General features: G+C 44.4%; 1 protein-coding gene and 1 long non-coding RNA gene across 2 annotated transcripts in view; both read left to right on the top strand.

The window, feature by feature from the left end:
- SUDS3 (SDS3 homolog, SIN3A corepressor complex component) overlaps positions 1–9,017 on the top strand; it is a 374,523-nt gene extending 365,506 nt beyond the window's left edge. Inside the window, exon 14 of the mRNA XM_059894291.1 lies at positions 8,951–9,017. Coding sequence (XP_059750274.1) covers positions 8,951–8,969 — 19 coding nt within the window. The 3' untranslated portion in view covers positions 8,970–9,017. The remainder of the gene's footprint in view (positions 1–8,950) is intronic.
- A 16-nt stretch (positions 9,018–9,033) lies between these two features.
- LOC132347613 (uncharacterized) overlaps positions 9,034–18,568 on the top strand; it is a 36,667-nt gene continuing 27,132 nt past the window's right edge. Inside the window, exon 1 of the long non-coding RNA XR_009497247.1 lies at positions 9,034–9,128. This is a non-coding gene — a long non-coding RNA (uncharacterized LOC132347613). The remainder of the gene's footprint in view (positions 9,129–18,568) is intronic.

Here is an 18,568-nt window from a genome sequence, read left to right as displayed (position 1 = left end):
GCGTGCTGGGTGGATGGCGGCGCAGACAGGCTGAATGTTTTTCAGGAAGAGTGCAGGCTGCTTTCTGTGGCTTTGGAAGCAGGACACCATGTCACCAGGGGGGGACAGCACTGGGCTTCAAACAGCACTTTCGTTTCCGACCCTGTGGGTTTTAGCCAAGGAGTCTTCTCTAGTATCCTCAGAGGGGTGACTCCTCAGCATGGAGAAAAGGAAAATTTGGTCATTTAGGGCATAAATTGACCATGATAAAATCCACTTTATTTATTGTTATGTTTTGGAGGTGCAATATTTGCAAAACAGAACTTGAAAGATTCTCTAAAAATCCAAATAAGCACCTGAGTAGCTCCCTGGAGGCAGAGATGGATTTGAAGCTGATATTTTCCCATTTCTCCTGCAGTTTGCCCCACAGCCCTCATCACGATTATTGCATTTGATCAACTATCAGCTAAGGTCTCTATTTTGCTGCCTTTGCTTTCTCTGTCTGAAAATTTAAAAAGGTTTTGAAGTAATGGTCTGCAGTGGGGGTTTGCCTTCAAATGCTAATGAGGTGGTGAGGTGGAGGGTTGGACACTAAATGTTTACATTAAAATGGAAACATGTAATCGATTTTTCAAGCAGGGCCTCCTGTTTGCTTTTAAAGTATACTTCATGCGACTGAAACAAAAAATCACCATCTTTAAGTAATATTGGCTGAGGCAGCAACTTGTGGTGAGCTACAGCCCAAACCAAGGATAGAGATAATTGTTTCCAATAATGCATCAGTACACCATTGTCTTTGTTGTAATAAAAAAGGAGAATTTATTTCGCAGCTAGACATGGGATTACTATCGTTTTAGGTACTTTTTGTAATGACAGTGATTCTTCAGTAAAATGATATTTTCTCTTTAGAGGACAAATAAAAAAATAAGCTGATCTTTCAAATGAGTAAAGTTGAAGTTCTGTTTGTTTATTCATTGGACAGTTGCTAGATGGTTTGAGAAAATGTGGGTTAAACACTAGTGTTCTGGAGTCTGAGAGAAGTAGATTGGAATCCAAATTCTGCCATTTACCAGCTGTGCAGTTTAGGGTCTCTTTGAGCCTCTGTTTCCATATCTGAAAAATGTTGCCCAGGCTGAAAGAAGGGCTGGGTTACTAGAAAATAAAAAGAAGAAAACTCCCTTTACATAATAATTCAAAGTATCTTCCTATTAGGGGGATACCGATATGAACAATAAGATTAACTCATATTTACTGGGTGCTTGTTATGTGCCAGGCACTGTTAAGAGTTTTATTTGCGTTAACACTGTAATTCTAATAGCTCTATTAGGTAGGTCCTATTATTAAGTAGGTACTAATATTAAGCCAGTTTTAGAGATATTGGTTAATTTATTCAACAAGTATTTATCGAATGTGTTTGTATTTCTCAGTAAAATAGGATTCATTGATTTATTCATTAAAATATTTATTGAGTATCTACTGTACCAGGCAGTATGCTAAATTCTGAAGCTATGTTGGTGAACAAAATTAGCCACAGGCCTTGCTCTATTGGAAATTAAAGTCCAGGTGGTGTGGGGGCAGATCATAATCAAATAATCTCAAAAATGAGTAAATTGTTACAAAGTGAACAAAATGTGGAGAAATGGACTTGCTTCTTTCTGTGAGAGTGTCTAACAAAGAAGTTTGCATCAGAGTTGGGGAGGTGACCTGTGCTGAGCTCTAAAGGAGGTGCTGGAATTAAGTGAGGGGGAGAGCATGGGGGTGGGTGTGTCCCAGGTGGAGGGAGCAGCCCATGAAAGGTCCTGTGGTGGGGGGAACGTGGCATGTGAGGGAACACACCCCTGCCCCCAGCCTTAACTCATTTTCATCTCTGTCTCTCTGATCCTGGAAAGTGATAAGGATCAGGGCATTTTTTGCTGCACTTGGCCAAGTTTTTACTTGATAGGGCTACTGTGCTTTGTGGGGAAGAGGAAGGGTATGCTGTAGCAGGTGGGGTCATGACCAAGACCCTCACTATTGTTAGAAAACTATTCTCTGGGGGCCTCATCAGTCTTTCCATATCCCTAGAAGCTGTGAGATGAGACCCAAGTCAAAGTAGAGAAGAAATAACCACTTTGGATAAAACTCAAAGAACCAATATGGCAGCCCATTGACCACTGGGGACATGGAAAGCCTTGAGGGAAGTTGTCTCAACCTTTGCAGAACAGTTGCAGGACATGGTGCTACGTGTAACTGTCTGACAGATGTCCTGGGATCTTATCACACCGTATCAGGCTTGGGCAGGAGCATCTCACAATTGCTATTCCTCCCATGGTTGGTGAGTGTGTGTACCCATGCTAATGAATTAAAGTCTGCCAAGTGTTTTAAACCTCCTGAAACAAAATGGAATAGAAGTGTGAGATTTTGTAATTATGATTGTTATTGATACTCTGCTTCTCAGCAGAGCCAGAGCATATTCTTGTTAAATGGCCTGTGTGCTGCCAACAAGACCAGAGCAGGTGTTAGGATGTTGCCAGCCGTAAAGGCTTTTCTCAGCTCTGTGTGTGTGTGTGTGTGTGTGTGTGTGTGCGTGTGTGTGCGCGCGTGTGCGCCTGCAGTATATATATGGGTAAACATTCGGTGTAGAAACAAGGGAGAATTTATCTGATTTGTAAAAGAGCGCAGAAATTGCCTCTGGAGCCTGATTGATTGAGAAGTCTTTTCTCATTGAGAAAACAAAACATGAAATTATTTTTTTTTCTTCAGTAACTGTTATGAAGCCAGTCTCTGTTACACCTCCCACCCCCATCCCACCTTCTTGCCACCTGATAAGTCAGTTGGATTCCATAACTCTTCAATCTCCTTGAGCTATTAAAATAGCCTAGTCACCAGGCCATTTTTCAACTGACATATTTCATTCAGAGTTCCCCCTTTTGTTTGCCAGCATGGACTGGACTTAGGGGATGGCTCTGGCCTCTTACGCCCGTGCTCCCTACACTTTCCTGCTCCTCTTTTCCTGCTGTGGTGAGGTGGGAAGGAGAGAGAGGGGAAGAGATATTTCTTTTTGTTCTGTTCTGTTTTGTTTCATAGGTTTTATCTTTTAGAGCAGTTTTAGTTTCATAGGCAAACTCAGCGGAGAGCATAGAGTCCCCACAGATACACAGCCTCTCCGGCTATCAGTATCCTCTACCAGAGCGGGGCATTGATGACAATCAATGGACCTACGCTGGCTCATTGTTATCACCCAAAGTCCATAGTTTACATTCAGGTGCATTCTGTGTTGTACGTTCTGTGGGTTCGGACAAATGTGTAATGGCATGTATCCACCACTGTAGTATCGTACAGAGTAGTTTCACTGCCCCAAAAATCCTCTGTGCTCCACCTTTTCATCCCTCCCTGCCCCAGCCCCTGGCAACCACTGATCTTTTTACCATCTCCTTAGTTTTTCCTTTTCCAGAATATCATATAGTTGGAATCGTAAGGTATTTAGTTTTTTAAATTGGCTTCTTTCACTTAGTAAGATGTGTTTAAGGTTCCTCCATGTCTTCTCATGGTTTGGTAGCTCATTTCTTTGTAGCGCTGAATAACATTACACTGTGTGGATGTGCCACAGTTTATTTACCCATTTATCAACTGAAGCTCAACTTGGTTCATTCCAGGTTTGGCACTTATGAATAAAGCTGCTACAGACATCTGAGAGCAGGTTTTTGTGTGGACATAAGTGTTTAATTCATTTTGAAAAATACCAAGGAGCGTGTTTGCTGGACCACATGGGTAAGAGTATGTTTAGTTTTGTAAGAAGCTGCCCAATCATCTTCCAAAGTGACTGTTTCATTTTACATTTCCACCGGCAATGTGGGAGAGTTCCTGTTGCTCCACATGCTCTCCAGCATTTGCTGTTGTCGGTCTTTTGGATTTTTGCCATTCTAATAGGTGTGCAGTGGTATCTCATTGTTGGGAGGTTTCTTTTTAACATGTCCTTGGTGAGCTGACTGTCCTCTCAGTTCTAACTGCTGTATCCACGTGGGAGAAGCTCCATGCTGGGGGGCGGGGGGAGGGGCTGGAGCTGTCCTCTTTCTGCTGGTCATTTCCACTGGTCTGGCTTGCTGTCCATGGACTCTGTGCAGCGGGGTGGAAACCCCAACAGACCTTCCTGGTAATGGATTCCATCTTTATGCAGTGTTTTTGCTTTTGTTCCTCCTGAGGCTCAAGAGCTTCAAAATCCAGACTTATATTTATGCTAATTTTTTGGCTGCGGATTTCTGTATCATTCAGGGAATATAAAAATCAGACCCCCCATGCCTTGGTACCAGTATGCCTGGGGTTCCGATTTCTTACAGTAGACTTTTTTCCCCAATATAGTAGATGCCCCACCTTGCATCTCTGTGGTCCACCTGCGTTTTTCTTAAGCTTCAAACATTTCAGAGTGTGCTGCTGACAGCTTTTTACCACAAGTGCTTGCCTCTCCTCTGCTTGAGAGCTCATCTTGCTGAGCTCTGGTATAACCTGGAAGTGCGGAGAAATTGACACTCTCAGAGCAACCTTTAACCATCGTGGGATGGGAGTTGGTGGCTTAACGTCCCATCCCCCATCCTCCATGGGAATATTCTGAGGTGTGTTTACCACAGTCTCCCAGAGGGTCCCCAGCAGTTTCCCCCAGCGGTAACTTGCTTATTACGCAAACTTTATTGGCTTTTCGCTTTTTTCTCTCTTACTTTCTTGTCGGTATGTGGCCTGACTCTGGACGTATTTGGAAAGGTATATTGCTGATGAATAAGATGTGGGATGTGATGAAATGGGAGGAGTTAAGGATGACTCCAAGGTTTTTGGCTTGAGCAGTTAAATGGATGGAGGTGCGGTTTGCTGAGATGGGAAAGACTGTGGGAGGAACAGTTTGGGAGGGGGAGTGGGAGTTTGGTATCAGCCAGGTTAGGTCCGCCGTGCTTATAAGCATCCAAAAGAAGACATCAAGTAGGCAGTTGCTCATAGGACTGTGGGACTCAGCGGAGAGGCCAGGTAGCTTGCAGACTAGGGAGGGTATACTGACACATGGATAGGCAAGTTACTCCGGAGCAACGAGTGAGCGCAGCAGGCTGTGGCGGCACAGAGGAGGGCCCCAGACTTGTGGTGTTGGGAAGCACTGTGGAGTCAGTGATCTTTAAGCTGTGACCTGAAGATCGAGGAGGACAAGCCAAGTGAAAATAGAGGAAGAACAGAGTTTAGGCAAACGGAACAGCCCATGCCAGGCCCCGACGGAAGGGAGAGCGTGTTACCATTTTGCCTGTAAAAGTAGGTCAGTCTCACTCAAAGAAGACAGTGGTCGGGGGAAGGATGGGGAAAGACGCGTGGAGCGATCAGGTCATGCAGTGCCCTGGAGGCCATGTGCAGGAGTTTGGATTATTTCATGAGTGCACAGGGGTGTCACTGAAAAATTTTCAGCAGGGCACTGAGTATCCAGATTTAACAGATGCTTCTCCTCTGGAGAGACCTTCCCCCAGAGGCATTTTGAGCCGAGTCCTGTGAGCTCATCTCCCTTGGGCCACCCCGGGCCTGCCTTCTTGTCCATCGCCATCAGCTCCATTCCCATTCTCACTAGGCACATCGCATCTAAGTAGGTCAGGCCAGGCAGAGAAGGTCCTCAGGGGCTTTTCTTCCAATGGCCAGGCCTGGATTCAGGGGGCAATAATCTGCATGGACAGCCCGGCTTCTTGTGCTCAACTGAGGGAAAGCAGCCTGGGATACTTCCCAGGGCAACCTGAATGGACTGGGTTTCTCTTTCTTGTGAACCACGAGTTTTTTCAAAAAGCCTCAGGCTTAGGCAGGTAAGATCGCTAAAATCTGAGGCTCCAGTTTGGTGCTAATGGTGATTTTTTTACCCTGGGCAGCTCTTTTTCTCCAAGTCACCAGATCGTGCTAAATACTGCAGCATGTGGGCATTTAAAATGCATGGGTGTGTCATTTGGGGAAAGATCCTTTGTCAATTTCCCTGTGGCTTTTGCAAGTAGGATACATCTGGATGTGCCAGATTGAGAACAATTGACTCAGCCTCTGAAGCCCTGCGTTCTTACATTTGATCATCTGTCATTTACTCTGTGTCCTAGGGCCTGTCAGTTGTCATATCTAAGGTTTAGTTTCACACCTTTTAAATTAATGGGTTACCTTTGACAACTTAAATGAAATGTACAAATTCCTCGAAGAATACAGCCTACTAAAATTAACAGAAGAAGAAATGGAAAATCTAAAAAGCCCTGTATCTATTTAAGAAATTGAATTCACAATTTAAAAACTCTTCTTGACTTCTCTCCGCCACAACTATAGGCCCATTTTATCAGATATTTAAGGACAAAATTATGCCAAGATTACACAAACCCTTTCAGAAAATAAAGAAGAGAATTGTTTCCAACTCATATCATTAGGTCAGCATAACTCTCATAAGAAAAGCTGACTTAAAAAAAGAAAATAATAGACCAATATCTTTAACATAGACTCAAAGTTCCTTAACAAGATATTATGAAACAGAATTCAGCAGTACATGAAAAGGTAGAGTTGAGATCAGAACCATGGACACATTGCATCTCACTCTTCCATAGCAAACCCCTGACAGACATGACTAATTGATCACTTTGTTTTTTTCTGGCTGAAACATTCTCAGCCTATTTCTCCAGGCAGTCAATATCAATCAGTTAAAGTTGGCATGTGAGAAGAAATCTATTTGACGTCATTGAATTAAATGGATCCTAACAGTACAAGGCTGAGATACTCTAATTCTATCTTCCTATTAAAAATTTGAGGTCATTTTACAGGCAAGCACTTCCTTCAGTGTGGGGTGATTTACTCCAGACCAGACATGCAAGAACAAGAGTTCCTTGTTGTGAGCAACTCACACAAAGGAAGAAACCATAAAATACCAAATGCCTGTAAAGACCGTAACCTTGTTGGTCCTCGTTTACTGCTGTAGCATCAGCCCCCACAAGGACAAAATCTGGTACACAGTATCATCCAAGACTGTTTGTTGAATGAATGAATGAGTGAATTCTGAGGGAAGCGGACAAATGGTTCTACCTCTGTAGAGTTGTTAGGTTTATCGCCACTGAATCGAGGCTAACCAGTCACAAATGAGGAGATCCAAAACTGTTTGCTGAATGAATGAATGAATTCTGAGGGAAGCAGACAAATGGTTCTATCTTTGTAGAGGTGTTATAGTTACTGCCATTTAGTCAAGGATAACCAGCCGCAAATGATGAAGCCACGGATTGGGGTCCAAACCACAAGCTGCAATGCAAGGGTTGAGCATTGTTCTGATAATTCTTGTATTAGTAACTTCAGCCTCATCTTTCCTCTGGTTTGCAGACAAATATCTCTGGCTGCCTTCTTGATATTTTCACCTGGCCGCCTCAAAGACTTGTTAAGCTCGCAGTCTATTACAGTCTGTATTGTCTCCCTACTCCCTTACCCCCAAACCTGGTCCTTCTCCAGTGTTTCTTAGTGAGCCTCACAATCATCCATCTGGCTGTACAGGCCAGAAATGATGACAATCTGAAAACCTCTCCCCTCTTGACATCTCACATCCTAATTATCTCTGAAATATATGCACTCTTCTCTGTCTTCCCCACCACCACCCTGAGCTCCCATCACCTCTCACCTGGAAGGGCGGTAACAGTCAGCTGATCCGTCTCCCTGCATCCCCCCCCACCCCCTTCTACCTCATTCTCCACACTGCAGCATGAATGATCTGTTCAAAATGCAAAGTAAATTATTCACTCCCTGATGAAAACTGGGTGACTTCTCATTGCCTGTAAGAGCAAAACCAAACTCTGTAAACTCTCATAGCATCCCTGGGTGATCCGGCCCTCATCCTCTTAAGCCGCCTCATACACCACTCACCCTTTATTTCCTGTGTGTTCATCCCGCTGACCTTTCAGCTCCCCCAGACACAGCAGGCTCCTTCACTCCCACTTCTCTGCCTACAACTCTTTCCTCCTCCTCTTTATCTAGTTGATTCCTACACACCCCTCAGAGTTCTTGACACTTCCATGGGAAAGACTTCCCTAACCTTCCCCCTCCACCCCTTTCCCAACAATACACAGGATAACAAAGAGTTATCCAGCCCCACAAGTCAATAATGCTGAGTTTAAGAAGCCCTTTTCTAAGTCTAAGATTTGGGGATTTATTGTTACCCTAGCTCAACAGGTCTTTTCCTCACTTATACAGTGAATGATTGAAATCTATTACAAATCTTGCTTCTCCACCTCACAGAATCTGTTATTTTCCTTAAAGCTAGAGCCTTCAAGAAAGCAGTAAAGGAATTATAAATGAATTGAATAAATGAAATAACTCCATGAGGAGCCAGTACATTTTCTACGTGGAAATAAAGAAGTGGAGGAAACTGCAAAGTCCAAATGTAGAGTTAGTGCCATATAACTGCTAAGAGTAGACGTTGCCATAGTAGGTCATGGTCCATTGATCTGTCGAATCAGGTCCTTTGCCTGTTTGTGTAAATTAAGTTTTATTGGAACAAAACCATGCCTATTTGTTTATGTATAGTCCGTGGCTGCTTTTGTACTACAGGGGCAGATGTAAGTAGTTGCAACAGAGACAGGATGGCCTACAAAGCCCAAAATATTTGCTGTCTGACACTTTACAGAACAAGTTTGCTGATTCCTGTTAAGGGCATGGGTTTGAGTCCCAGTTCCAACACTTACTAGCTGTGTGACCTTGAGAAAGTCATATTACCTCTCCGAGCTTTAATTTTCTCAGCAACCAAATGGAGAGAATAACATGACTTGCCTCATATGGTTGTTTAAGGATTTAATGAGATCACATGCTTTGCACACTGCCTGGCACATAGAATATGCTTAATAAATCATAGCTATTATTAATAAGTTAGTACTACAAATCATGAACAATAATAATAAAACAAAACCACCTTTTATGTCTTGGGCAGAAGTAGATTCTTTCCTGGGACCTGACAGTAAGTTTTCTTCCTTTGTCACAGATGCTCTGGCAGCCCATAAGGAAACATGTTTATCTTGAAAGCACCTGGCAGAGACGGCATGGATGGGGCTGAGCTGGCGGAAGGACCCCATTTCTCAAACCCAGCTTTCTACATGGAATTATTCAAAGGGAAACCTTATCAAGCAGCCTTCCAGCTTGGTGTCATCCATTTTCTAAAGGTAATTCAGTAGCCCTTGGTAGCTGATGATTTATGGGGTGGGTGGCCAGGGGGAGGTTGCTCTTTTTATTACAGCTGGTTTTTATCAATGACCAGCAACCCGCTGGCTGGGGCCAGAAGCAACAGGCTCTTTGTTTAATCCTGTTAACCCAGGCCTTGTCTGCAGCCAGCTCCAGGCCAGCAGAGGGCCGCTGGCCACGTGGGCAGATGAAGAACTTGGATCATTCTGAGTTGAGAGTGCCAGTTATTAAAGTAGGACTCCTACACAAAGCTTCTTTAAGCGCCTCCCACCCCCAGCCTCATCTGGTCAGTGCTACAGTCCTGGGAGGGAGACACTGTCATCCTTGCTTCACAGATGAGATGCTGAAGCTGGGAGGTAGTTCCTCAGCTCGTGCCTAGATTAGGGATGCCAAGGCAAGTGCTCCTATCTTGACAGGATGCATGTGTGGGGCTGTCTCTGATGTACCGGTCTTGGCTTACACGTGAGGATAGTCTTCGTGAGGGTAGGACCTTGTTCTCTCATTCATAATCTCATTCCTAGGACCAGGCCTGGCACATAGTGGTATTTAATAAATATGTTTAAAGAATGAATGGTGCCAAGGCTTTACCTATGTTTTATCCTTTTCCCTTTTCCTGAAACACTCTTCCCATCATTTTGCTTAGCTAACCCCTACTCGTCCTCAAGGTCACAATTTAGATGTCATCTTGTGTCAGTTCGTGTCCAATCAGGAAAATAGAAATCACAGGAACTAATTTAACTGAGAGAATTTAATAGGGAGTTGGTTAAGCACTTATTGGAAGATGGAAAAGATAAAAAGGGAACACTGAGGTCACAGAGATAGTAACTGCAGTGGATTAGTTATCCATTGCTATGTAACAAATTATCCCACAGCTCAGTAACTTAAAACAACCATTCATTATCTCATATTTTCTGTGGTTTGGGAACCTGGGCATGGCTTAGCTGGATCTTCTCCATCAGGGTCTCTCATAACAACAGTAAAAGTGGCAGCTGAGGCTGGGGTCTCCTCTGAAGGCTCGACTGAGGAGGGACCTCCTTCTAAGCTCACTCACTTGGTTGCTGGCAGGATTCAGTTCCCCGTGGGCTGTTGGACCAAAGCCCTCAGTTCATCCCCATCTATTTGCTGGAGGCCTCCCTCAGTTCCCTGCCACATGGGCCTCCATAGGGCAGCTCGCAGTGTGGCAAGACAAAACATCATTAACTGAACAAGCAAAAGAAAACATCCTTGACAGAGGCCACAGTCCTATTATCGAATCCCTGAAGTGACGTCCCATCATCTCTGCCGTTTTCTAGTAGAAGCAAGTCAGCAAGTCCGTCCTACACGCCAGGGGAGGTGATGGCACAAGGGCACAAATATCAGAGGGCAGGGATCATGGGGGGACCATGTCAGAGATTGCCTCTCACGGGCAGAAAGAAGCTAATACCTAAAGGGAAGAGGCTGGGTTTTAGAATCTAGATGTTTGGAGGAGGGTCCCCACAGGGCTGAGACTGCCTCGGAGGGGGTAGCCCTGGCCAGCTGATACTGGTGAGTGATGGGGTACAATGAAGCTGTTTCCGGCAGTGTGAGAAAACACACCTGGACACAGGAGCTAACTGCTGTTTCTGGAACCAGTTGGCACTGCCCAGGGTCAGGGGAGAACCATTGACACGGATGGGAACAGGATGCAGACCGGAAGGAGCAATCCCTTCTGCGCTTTTTAAGGGTTGAATGTATCCTCCCAACCCTCAAATTCATATGGTGAAGTCCTAGCCCCCAGAACCTCAGAATGGGACCTTATTTGGGAATAGCGTCACTGCAGATGTAATTAGTCAAGATGAGGTCATGCTGGAATAGGTCATAGTAATCCAAAATGACTGTTGTCCTTATTAAAAGGGGGAATTTGGACACACAGTCCAGTGGAACATGAAGGCAGAGATTGGGGTGATGCTTATACCAGCCAAGGAATACCAACAATTGATAGCAAACCACCAGAAGCTAGGGGAGAGGCATGGAACAGATTCTCTCAGCCCTCAGAAGGAACCCACCCTGCTGACACCTTGATTTTGGACTTCTAGCCTCCAGAACTGTGAGAGAATAAAATTCTGTTTTGTAAGCCACCCAGTTGGTGACACTTTGCTACGGCAGTCCTGGAAAGCGAATACAGCCTCCTCCAGCCTTGTAGTCACCTCTGGCTTACATCTTACAGAACCTGCCAGGGATGCAGCTTGAAAAGTGCGGATGTAGTTGCAGCTCAGCTTCATCACAGAGATGATGGAAGATGGATGTGAAGCTGGGCAATGAAATTGTAATGGCCAGCGAATCCTTCTTTGGGGGAAGCCTTCAGTGACACCACCACAGGGGCCCAGGCTGTTCTCTTGCCTTCTTGTGTGTCTCCTCAGTTCTCTGTACCACCTCTGTAGCAGCACTTACTATCCTCTTGTCCTAACTGATTGTTTGTGTCTTCCCCTAGATTATGAACTTCATGAGGGCAGGTACTCTGTCCCTTTTCCTCCACTGTGTCAGCTGTGCCAATACAGACAGCTATCGTATTATACATATAATCTCACTTAATCTTCATAATAGCCCCACAATGCAGATATTTTTATCCCCGTTTTACTTACGAGAAAACTGGATGTCAGTGAGATCAAATGACTTGCCCAAGGTCATACAGCTGGCAAGTGGCAGAGCCAGGGTTGAAAGTCCTTTCTGTTAGCCACCTCTGCTTTCTCCCCAGATTTTTAGAGCTGCCATGTATTAAAGATTTCCAATATGCCGGGAACTGTGTTAGATGCTATCTGCATAACTTTCTCTAACTCCATATTTATATTAGCTCCATTATCACCTAATCCTCATTTCATAGAGTAAGCAGTGCTGATGGAGAGCTGGAAACCAAACTGAATATTCCAGTTAAATCCAATCCCTCTGTGCAGCCAGACAGCTGAAAAATCAACCAGTGTCCCTCCTAAGAGCGGATTAATAGATTGTTGATACATCTAATGGTTTGTTTAGTTGATGGCTTCTGCCATTATTAGGGGAGGGTTTAGAGGGGTTTTTATGATTATAAGACCCACATCAATTAGCCTTGGAAATGAGAATGTAAATACAAAATGTTATTCTGTTGCCAAGCAAAATAAGTACCTGTACTCATAGCCAACGCTTTAAGAATTTATTCAGCAAATATTTGAGCACATATTACTTGTTTGGTACTGTTCTCACAGCTGTACAGGATATAAAAGTATAAGACGCATTCCTGTCCCCAGGGACCTTGCAGTGTATTTAAGGAGAGGAGATGTGCGCATATGAGATGTTAATTAACAAAACAAGGCCATCTAGGGTAAATAGCAAATTAATGGAATGGACAATAGGAAAATGGTGCTTATGGGAATTCAGAGGAAGGAGTGATCATGATAGTAATGAGGAAATTTGCTCCCATTTTACTGAGCATTTATCGTGTTCCAGGCAGAGTGCTGTTTGTGTGCACTAACATTTTGCTGATGAGGAAACTGAGGCTTAGAGAAGTTGAATGACTTGCAGAAAGTCACACAGCCAGTGAAGGAGTGAGAATTTGATCCTGGGTTATCTCACCCAGGAAGGAGCTCTTGCTGCCATTCTATATTCTGAGAGTGGATTGTACTCTGTATGTCCACAGAAATCAATGACTGTGTTGGGGGCTGGGGAAGCTCATGTAAATCTTAGAGTTGATGACGTTTAAACTGGGTTTTGAAGCATGAGTAGGAGTTCAGTGGTTGGAGAAAGGGAAAAGACACTCCAGGCAAAAGGAACAGCCCTCTGCCCACCACACGCCCCCCTTTTTTTTGTAGAGACGACTGGTATAAGTCATCCTCATTCTCTTATGCCCCTTCCTTCAGGGAAGGGCTTGGAATTTCACAATATTTCCCCTTTGACTCTGCTGGCACTGAGGCTTGATTCTTTGGGAGAGAGAAGCCTCTGTGATTCTACAGCAGACCCAGATCTTGTCAATTATTTTCAGCATCTAGAAGAGACGGTGGTGGGACATCCTCTCTCCCCTCAACACACATAACTATTATGAATGCTACGAACATTTTGTTGAGCAAACAATTCTTGGGAGAACTAAAGTGCTTATTGCCAATTTAAAAAAGCCATTCTGAGAGAAAACTAAAATAGATGGAAATCAATTGAATTTTCTGCCCTAGGAGATCTTGAGCAATGAAACCCATGTAATTGACCAGTGGATTTCAGAGGGGGATGGGTGCAAAGGTAGTAAGAGGAAAATGAGGACCAAGGAACATGTAGGGGGAGGAAACAGTTGTTTTGCAGAAGGAGAAGTGCAGCCCCCTATGTCTGGGTTCCTTCTGAGAGGCCAGAGGAAACGTGTTAGGGATGCCACACATGATAACCTCTCAGATCTTCCATTTCCTCACCTGTGAAATGGGGGTCATGGCAGTGAACCTTTGGGATCCTAGAAGGTACGTGAAGCTCTTTGCATGCTGTCTGGCATGTAGTAGGAGCTCAGAAATGTTAGTTATGATTAATAATAGTACTGTGTTAGAGAGTAAAGTGCAGAGTTGATATTTTAGGTTGGGTTCCCTGGGGTTCTCATGCATGTGATAGACTGAGCTCTTAGAAGCAAGCGGGAGTGGGGGAAGCAGGAAAGCCCAGGAGAAGGAATTAAACAAGGATGTGGTCTCAGTTGGAGACTAGCCACAGCCCAATCCCACAGGGAGCTCTGGAGCATGAACTGTGCTGCAGAATTGATCTGCCTTGGGGCGCCGGGGTGAGCCTTTTTAAACTCCAGGTCAGTTAGTCATTGTATACAGGATGCTTTGGGGGAGGGTTGTGCCCAAAGTGGGCTTTCTGGGTGAAGTGGCTCCTGTTAGAGAGCAGTTCCCCCCCAGGGCAGATGTGAGCCTAGTAGCCGGTACTCACAGCATCTGGGGGATGGCTGCATTGGGCTAGTAAGGGGTGGTCCGCGTTGGGTGCACCAGTGAAGTCCATTTCAGTGGTCAGGGTGAAGGACGCAGAGTGGAAACTGAATAAAGTGAGTGTATCAAGACTGTTTTTAGGTAGCATGAGGATGACTCTCTTGACAAAAAGATGCAGAGGAGACCCACCCTGATGTAACTCAGGATATTTCCACCTGATTCCTCATAGAGATCTTGGCAACTTCCGGAATCCCAACTTCCCCCCAGAGCCTATCTTATTATGCCACTATTCAAAGATGGGATGCTTGCTCTTCTCATCTGTAAATCTTGAAACTCAGCTGATCAGATGATGGTGCCTTCAGGGCAGAAATTACGTCCTGCCTTTCTTAGTATCCCCCACGATGCTAAGTGCAGTGTCTTGCATATAGTTGGTACTCAGCAAGTATACTTGAATGAAGAGCATCTCCCCCAAGCATCCTCAGGGATCCCAAGCTTACAACTTTGGGGGGTGATTAAAGAAAGTGCCTTCAGTTATGAATGTTCAGACTTCTTGCTGTGGCATTTAAGGTCCCCACCCTCTTGATCTGACCTCCAGGATTAGTTCCAGTGACCCTCTCACCCACCTCCACAAGCCTCACTCTGTTGTCCAATGGTTCCAACCCTTTCTCATTTTCTCATACAGTGCTGTCTGTCATCATCTAACCAGTTGTCCAGGCTAAAGTCCTAGGAGTAACTTTTTATTCCTCTTCCTCTGACCCTTAAGCATCAAATCCACCAGCAATTCTACTTTTTTTATTCTACTTTCAAAATATGCCCAAGTCTGGCCACTTTTCATTCTTTCCTCTGCTATCATCCTAATCTAAGTCTTTTCCCCATCTTTCACCCAGATTACAACATCCTCCCCACTGGTCTCCCTGCTCCGGATCTTGTTTACCTCAGCAAGTTGTGTCTAGCATGGTGCCTGGCACGTAATGGGCTCTCAATAAATACTTGATGAATGAATGGTTAGGAAATGGCATAAAGTTCCCTTTTTGACATTAAAAAAAAATCATGGATCGCCAAACTAACAGTTGATATTTTAATATACTTGGTTTGGGAAACAATTTGTTGACCAAATGCATCTATGAATTCAATAATGCTTTTGAATAAACAGGTCTACAGACATTTGAAAAGTAGTTCTACTAGGGATGAGGCATTGGCAAATTGGTCCCCAAATTGGCAGATACCTTGCAATACCTCTGCAGTCCTCTAGGAGGCAGTGGCTCACAGGTTGGAATCCACTACTCCGGTTAAACTAGGTCTTTGCTATTCCTGCAGCATGACTCATTGTGGGATTCTGTTCCCACCCCTGTGCCTTTGTTCCAGCTGTGTCCTCCCTTTCAAATCTACCTCAAACTCTAGGTATACAAAGCCCCTCCATCTTTAAAGTCTCAGCCCAAATGTCAACTCTTTTAAAGCCTTTCTTGATTTCACCTAGATGAGAAGATTTCTCACCCTCCTTGCTGAGTTCCCATAGAGCTTTATCTGTACTGCTTTTATACACAGCTGTGGGTGCCTGATTTAGAGACTTCATGAACCACTAACATTTGAGAAGGTGCAGGCGGTGTCTGACATAGATTCGGCAACTTTTGACTTTGCCAAAAAGACCTTGAAACACTCAAATCTTATCACCACCGTCATTTCATAAAAGAAATTTATTTACACAAAAAGAGAAAAGAGGGGGGGAAGAGCATTATTTCAAAATAAGGAATCATTTTAACAATGAAATAAATTTAGTTCTACGAAAAATTCGCACAAGGATGGTTCTTATTTTTCTCTTGTTTCTGAGTCCTAGTAAGGAATTCGTCACAGATAAGCCTTGATCTAGAATGGAACATTTGGAAACTTTGTCTTCTAATTCTCCATGTCCCTACCCCATCACCACTTCTCATGGGTAGGGAATGTGTCTACTTCAGCACCATCTTCCTGACATAAGCCTGGCTCATGGTGACTAAGGCTATTTGATTGAACATCATGAAGGGCAGAGGCCCTGTCCTTTCTCTGGAATACTTTTGGTTCCTGATTCTTTGGCCTATGTGCCACTGATGGTTAAAGAAAGCCCTTGCAGTAGAATTACCCTTTTCTGGAAGGCAAGGGCAGTGTAGAGCCCCTCGGATTTTTACCTACTAACTCAGTACTGAAGGTACTCATGTAGCCTTCAAGGAAGACATTGTCCATCCAATGGAGAAAGAAGAGGCTACGATGTTCTTAATTTGTAATATCATAGTAGGTGCTCAATTAATACTTGACAACTCTCTATGGATCTCGAAATCTATGAAGCTGACTCTTTGTTTTGGTCCTGGGAGCCTTCTTGGTTGAACATGAGCCCTGCCACTCTTGGCTTTATATTCCAAAGTACAGGCGTTCCTTTAAGCAATCGCAAGACATAATGGAGACCAAAGGCAGCTGGGCTCTGGGTCCCTTCCAGTCATGGGACAGAGGGAGGTCTTGTGGCTCACCCTGAGCTGCTTTGGATAGCTGCTCTTTTTAGAGCCCTTGGGAGAACCGGGCCAAAGACAAGCAGCATCTTCCTGGGTCAAGGCACAAACCACAGACACCCCAGGAATTTGGGACACAGAGCTGTCCCAAGGAGGCTGAATGCCTGGTGCCCAAACTCTCTCTCTGTGGAATAACGAGTTCTCATTTGATCATCTGCTGTGTAAATCATTGGCGATGGGGAGTTAATCATGCATCGAAAATGAGTCCTTTCTGTGCGTTACTGAGCGCAGTGCTCAGAGCAGCGTCTGTTTACCCCTCCGCTCTCAAACCTCTGGCAGTTTGAACAATTAATTGTGACCAGTAAGCTCTCTTTGTTTCAGGGCATTAGGGGAAAAAGCCCCAGTTCTCCCCAAAACACACATACCACTGGGTGGTGGGTAAAGAAGCCTCTACTTAACTACTTTACCCACTTAAAAATGATGTTCTAAGAATCAAATGGTGTATACAAGTGTGTGTGTGGGGGTATGGGGAATAGGGAGAGGAAGGAGGGAGAAGGGAAGAGAAGAGAAAGGAAGAGAATGAGGAGGAAGTAATTTTGGGAGAGGAAGGGGGGAGAAGGGAAGAGAAAGGAAGAGAATGAGGAGGAAGTAATAATTTTGGCTTCTGTTTTTATGAGCACTGTATCATGTATCAGGCAGTGTACCAAGTGCTTTACTTATGGGATCTTGTTTCATCTACATAATACAGTTACAGACAGAGGTATTATTATCCCCATTTTATAGAGGAGAGCACTGAGGTTCAGAGAGGTTAAGTCACTTGCCCAAGGCGCCCAGCTAGGAAGTGGCGAGGGAGGGATTTGAGCTCCGGCTGTTCTGACTCTAAGGCTCAAGCCTTAGCTGATCTGCTACACTTGTCCTTTCCTTTCAGTGGAAACCTCACTCACCCTCAAGTCCTCATCCTAAGGCCCCTCCGCTGGTCCCTCTTGGACAACCTGCAGGCAGAGGCTCTGAGGCTCAGCTGCCTCGGCCTCCATCTCAGCAGTGCCACTTTGCAGCGTCGGCACCCCTCACTTCTCTGAGCTTCAGTTTCCTCACTTGTCGACGGGGAACAGTCACAGAGCCTTCGTGTATGATTTTGTGAGGATTAAATGAGATGCTATACAGAGAGAGGGCACGGAGCCCTGTATCAGTCATATTCTTACTGCTATCCTTTATGGAACACTTACTATGTGCCAGGCACTTTGCTAAACATGTTATATTCAGTGTGCATCTCTAAGTCGCACAACCACCCCAGAAAGTAGATATTAATTAATCAGTAATCAATTTATCATTTAGCAAATATTTACTGAGCATCTACTATGTGCAGGCATGTCTTGGTGCTAGGGCTGAAGTCTAGATGGAAGGTGGACAAATAATAATTATATAATTAAATGATGATAAGGGTTATAGAGGGGAGTGCATGGTGCTGTAAGGGTCCATAGTGAGGGGAGGGGGAACTGATCTATTTTTGGAGGTGGGAGGGGTGTTCAGAGATGTCTTTTTGAAGAAAGTGACATTTCAGCTGAGCCCAGAAGGCTGACTAGGAGGAAGCCAGTTCAAGGAAAAGGATGAGGGAAAAACATTCTGAGCAGAGAATGAAGTTGTGCTATTCTTATTTAACTAGGATCTTTCATATTTTAATCCAAAGGAATGATCAAATGTGGGCTGCTTTCAGATCTGTGGCAGACTCTTGGAGCTGAGGGAAGGGGGAAGTTTGAGGTTGGAGTATATCCTATTCAGATTGCCTGGAATATTTCCATGCAAATGACTAATGAGGTCCTCAGTTAATTTTATTCAATGAATATTCTGTTCTCACCAGACCCTAGAAAGTCAAATCTGGAAGGAAACTTTGAGGTCATCTGGGGCTCAGATGCAAAACATTTGCAAAAATGTTGCACTTAGGGTGACAGCTGTTATTGACTGGTGGTGTCTACTTACATTTCTCTGTTGGGAAGAGACCTCATTAGTGGCAAGTAGTGGTGAATTGATTAGTGATGTCTGCTTCAGGCATGGAACTAGGAA

This window comes from Balaenoptera ricei, chromosome 14 (assembly GCF_028023285.1).
Source record: "Balaenoptera ricei isolate mBalRic1 chromosome 14, mBalRic1.hap2, whole genome shotgun sequence".
Lineage (NCBI taxonomy): Eukaryota > Metazoa > Chordata > Mammalia > Artiodactyla > Balaenopteridae > Balaenoptera > Balaenoptera ricei.
The sequence above is the reverse complement of the archived record's forward strand: the minus strand, read 5'-3'. Positions and strand labels throughout refer to the sequence as shown.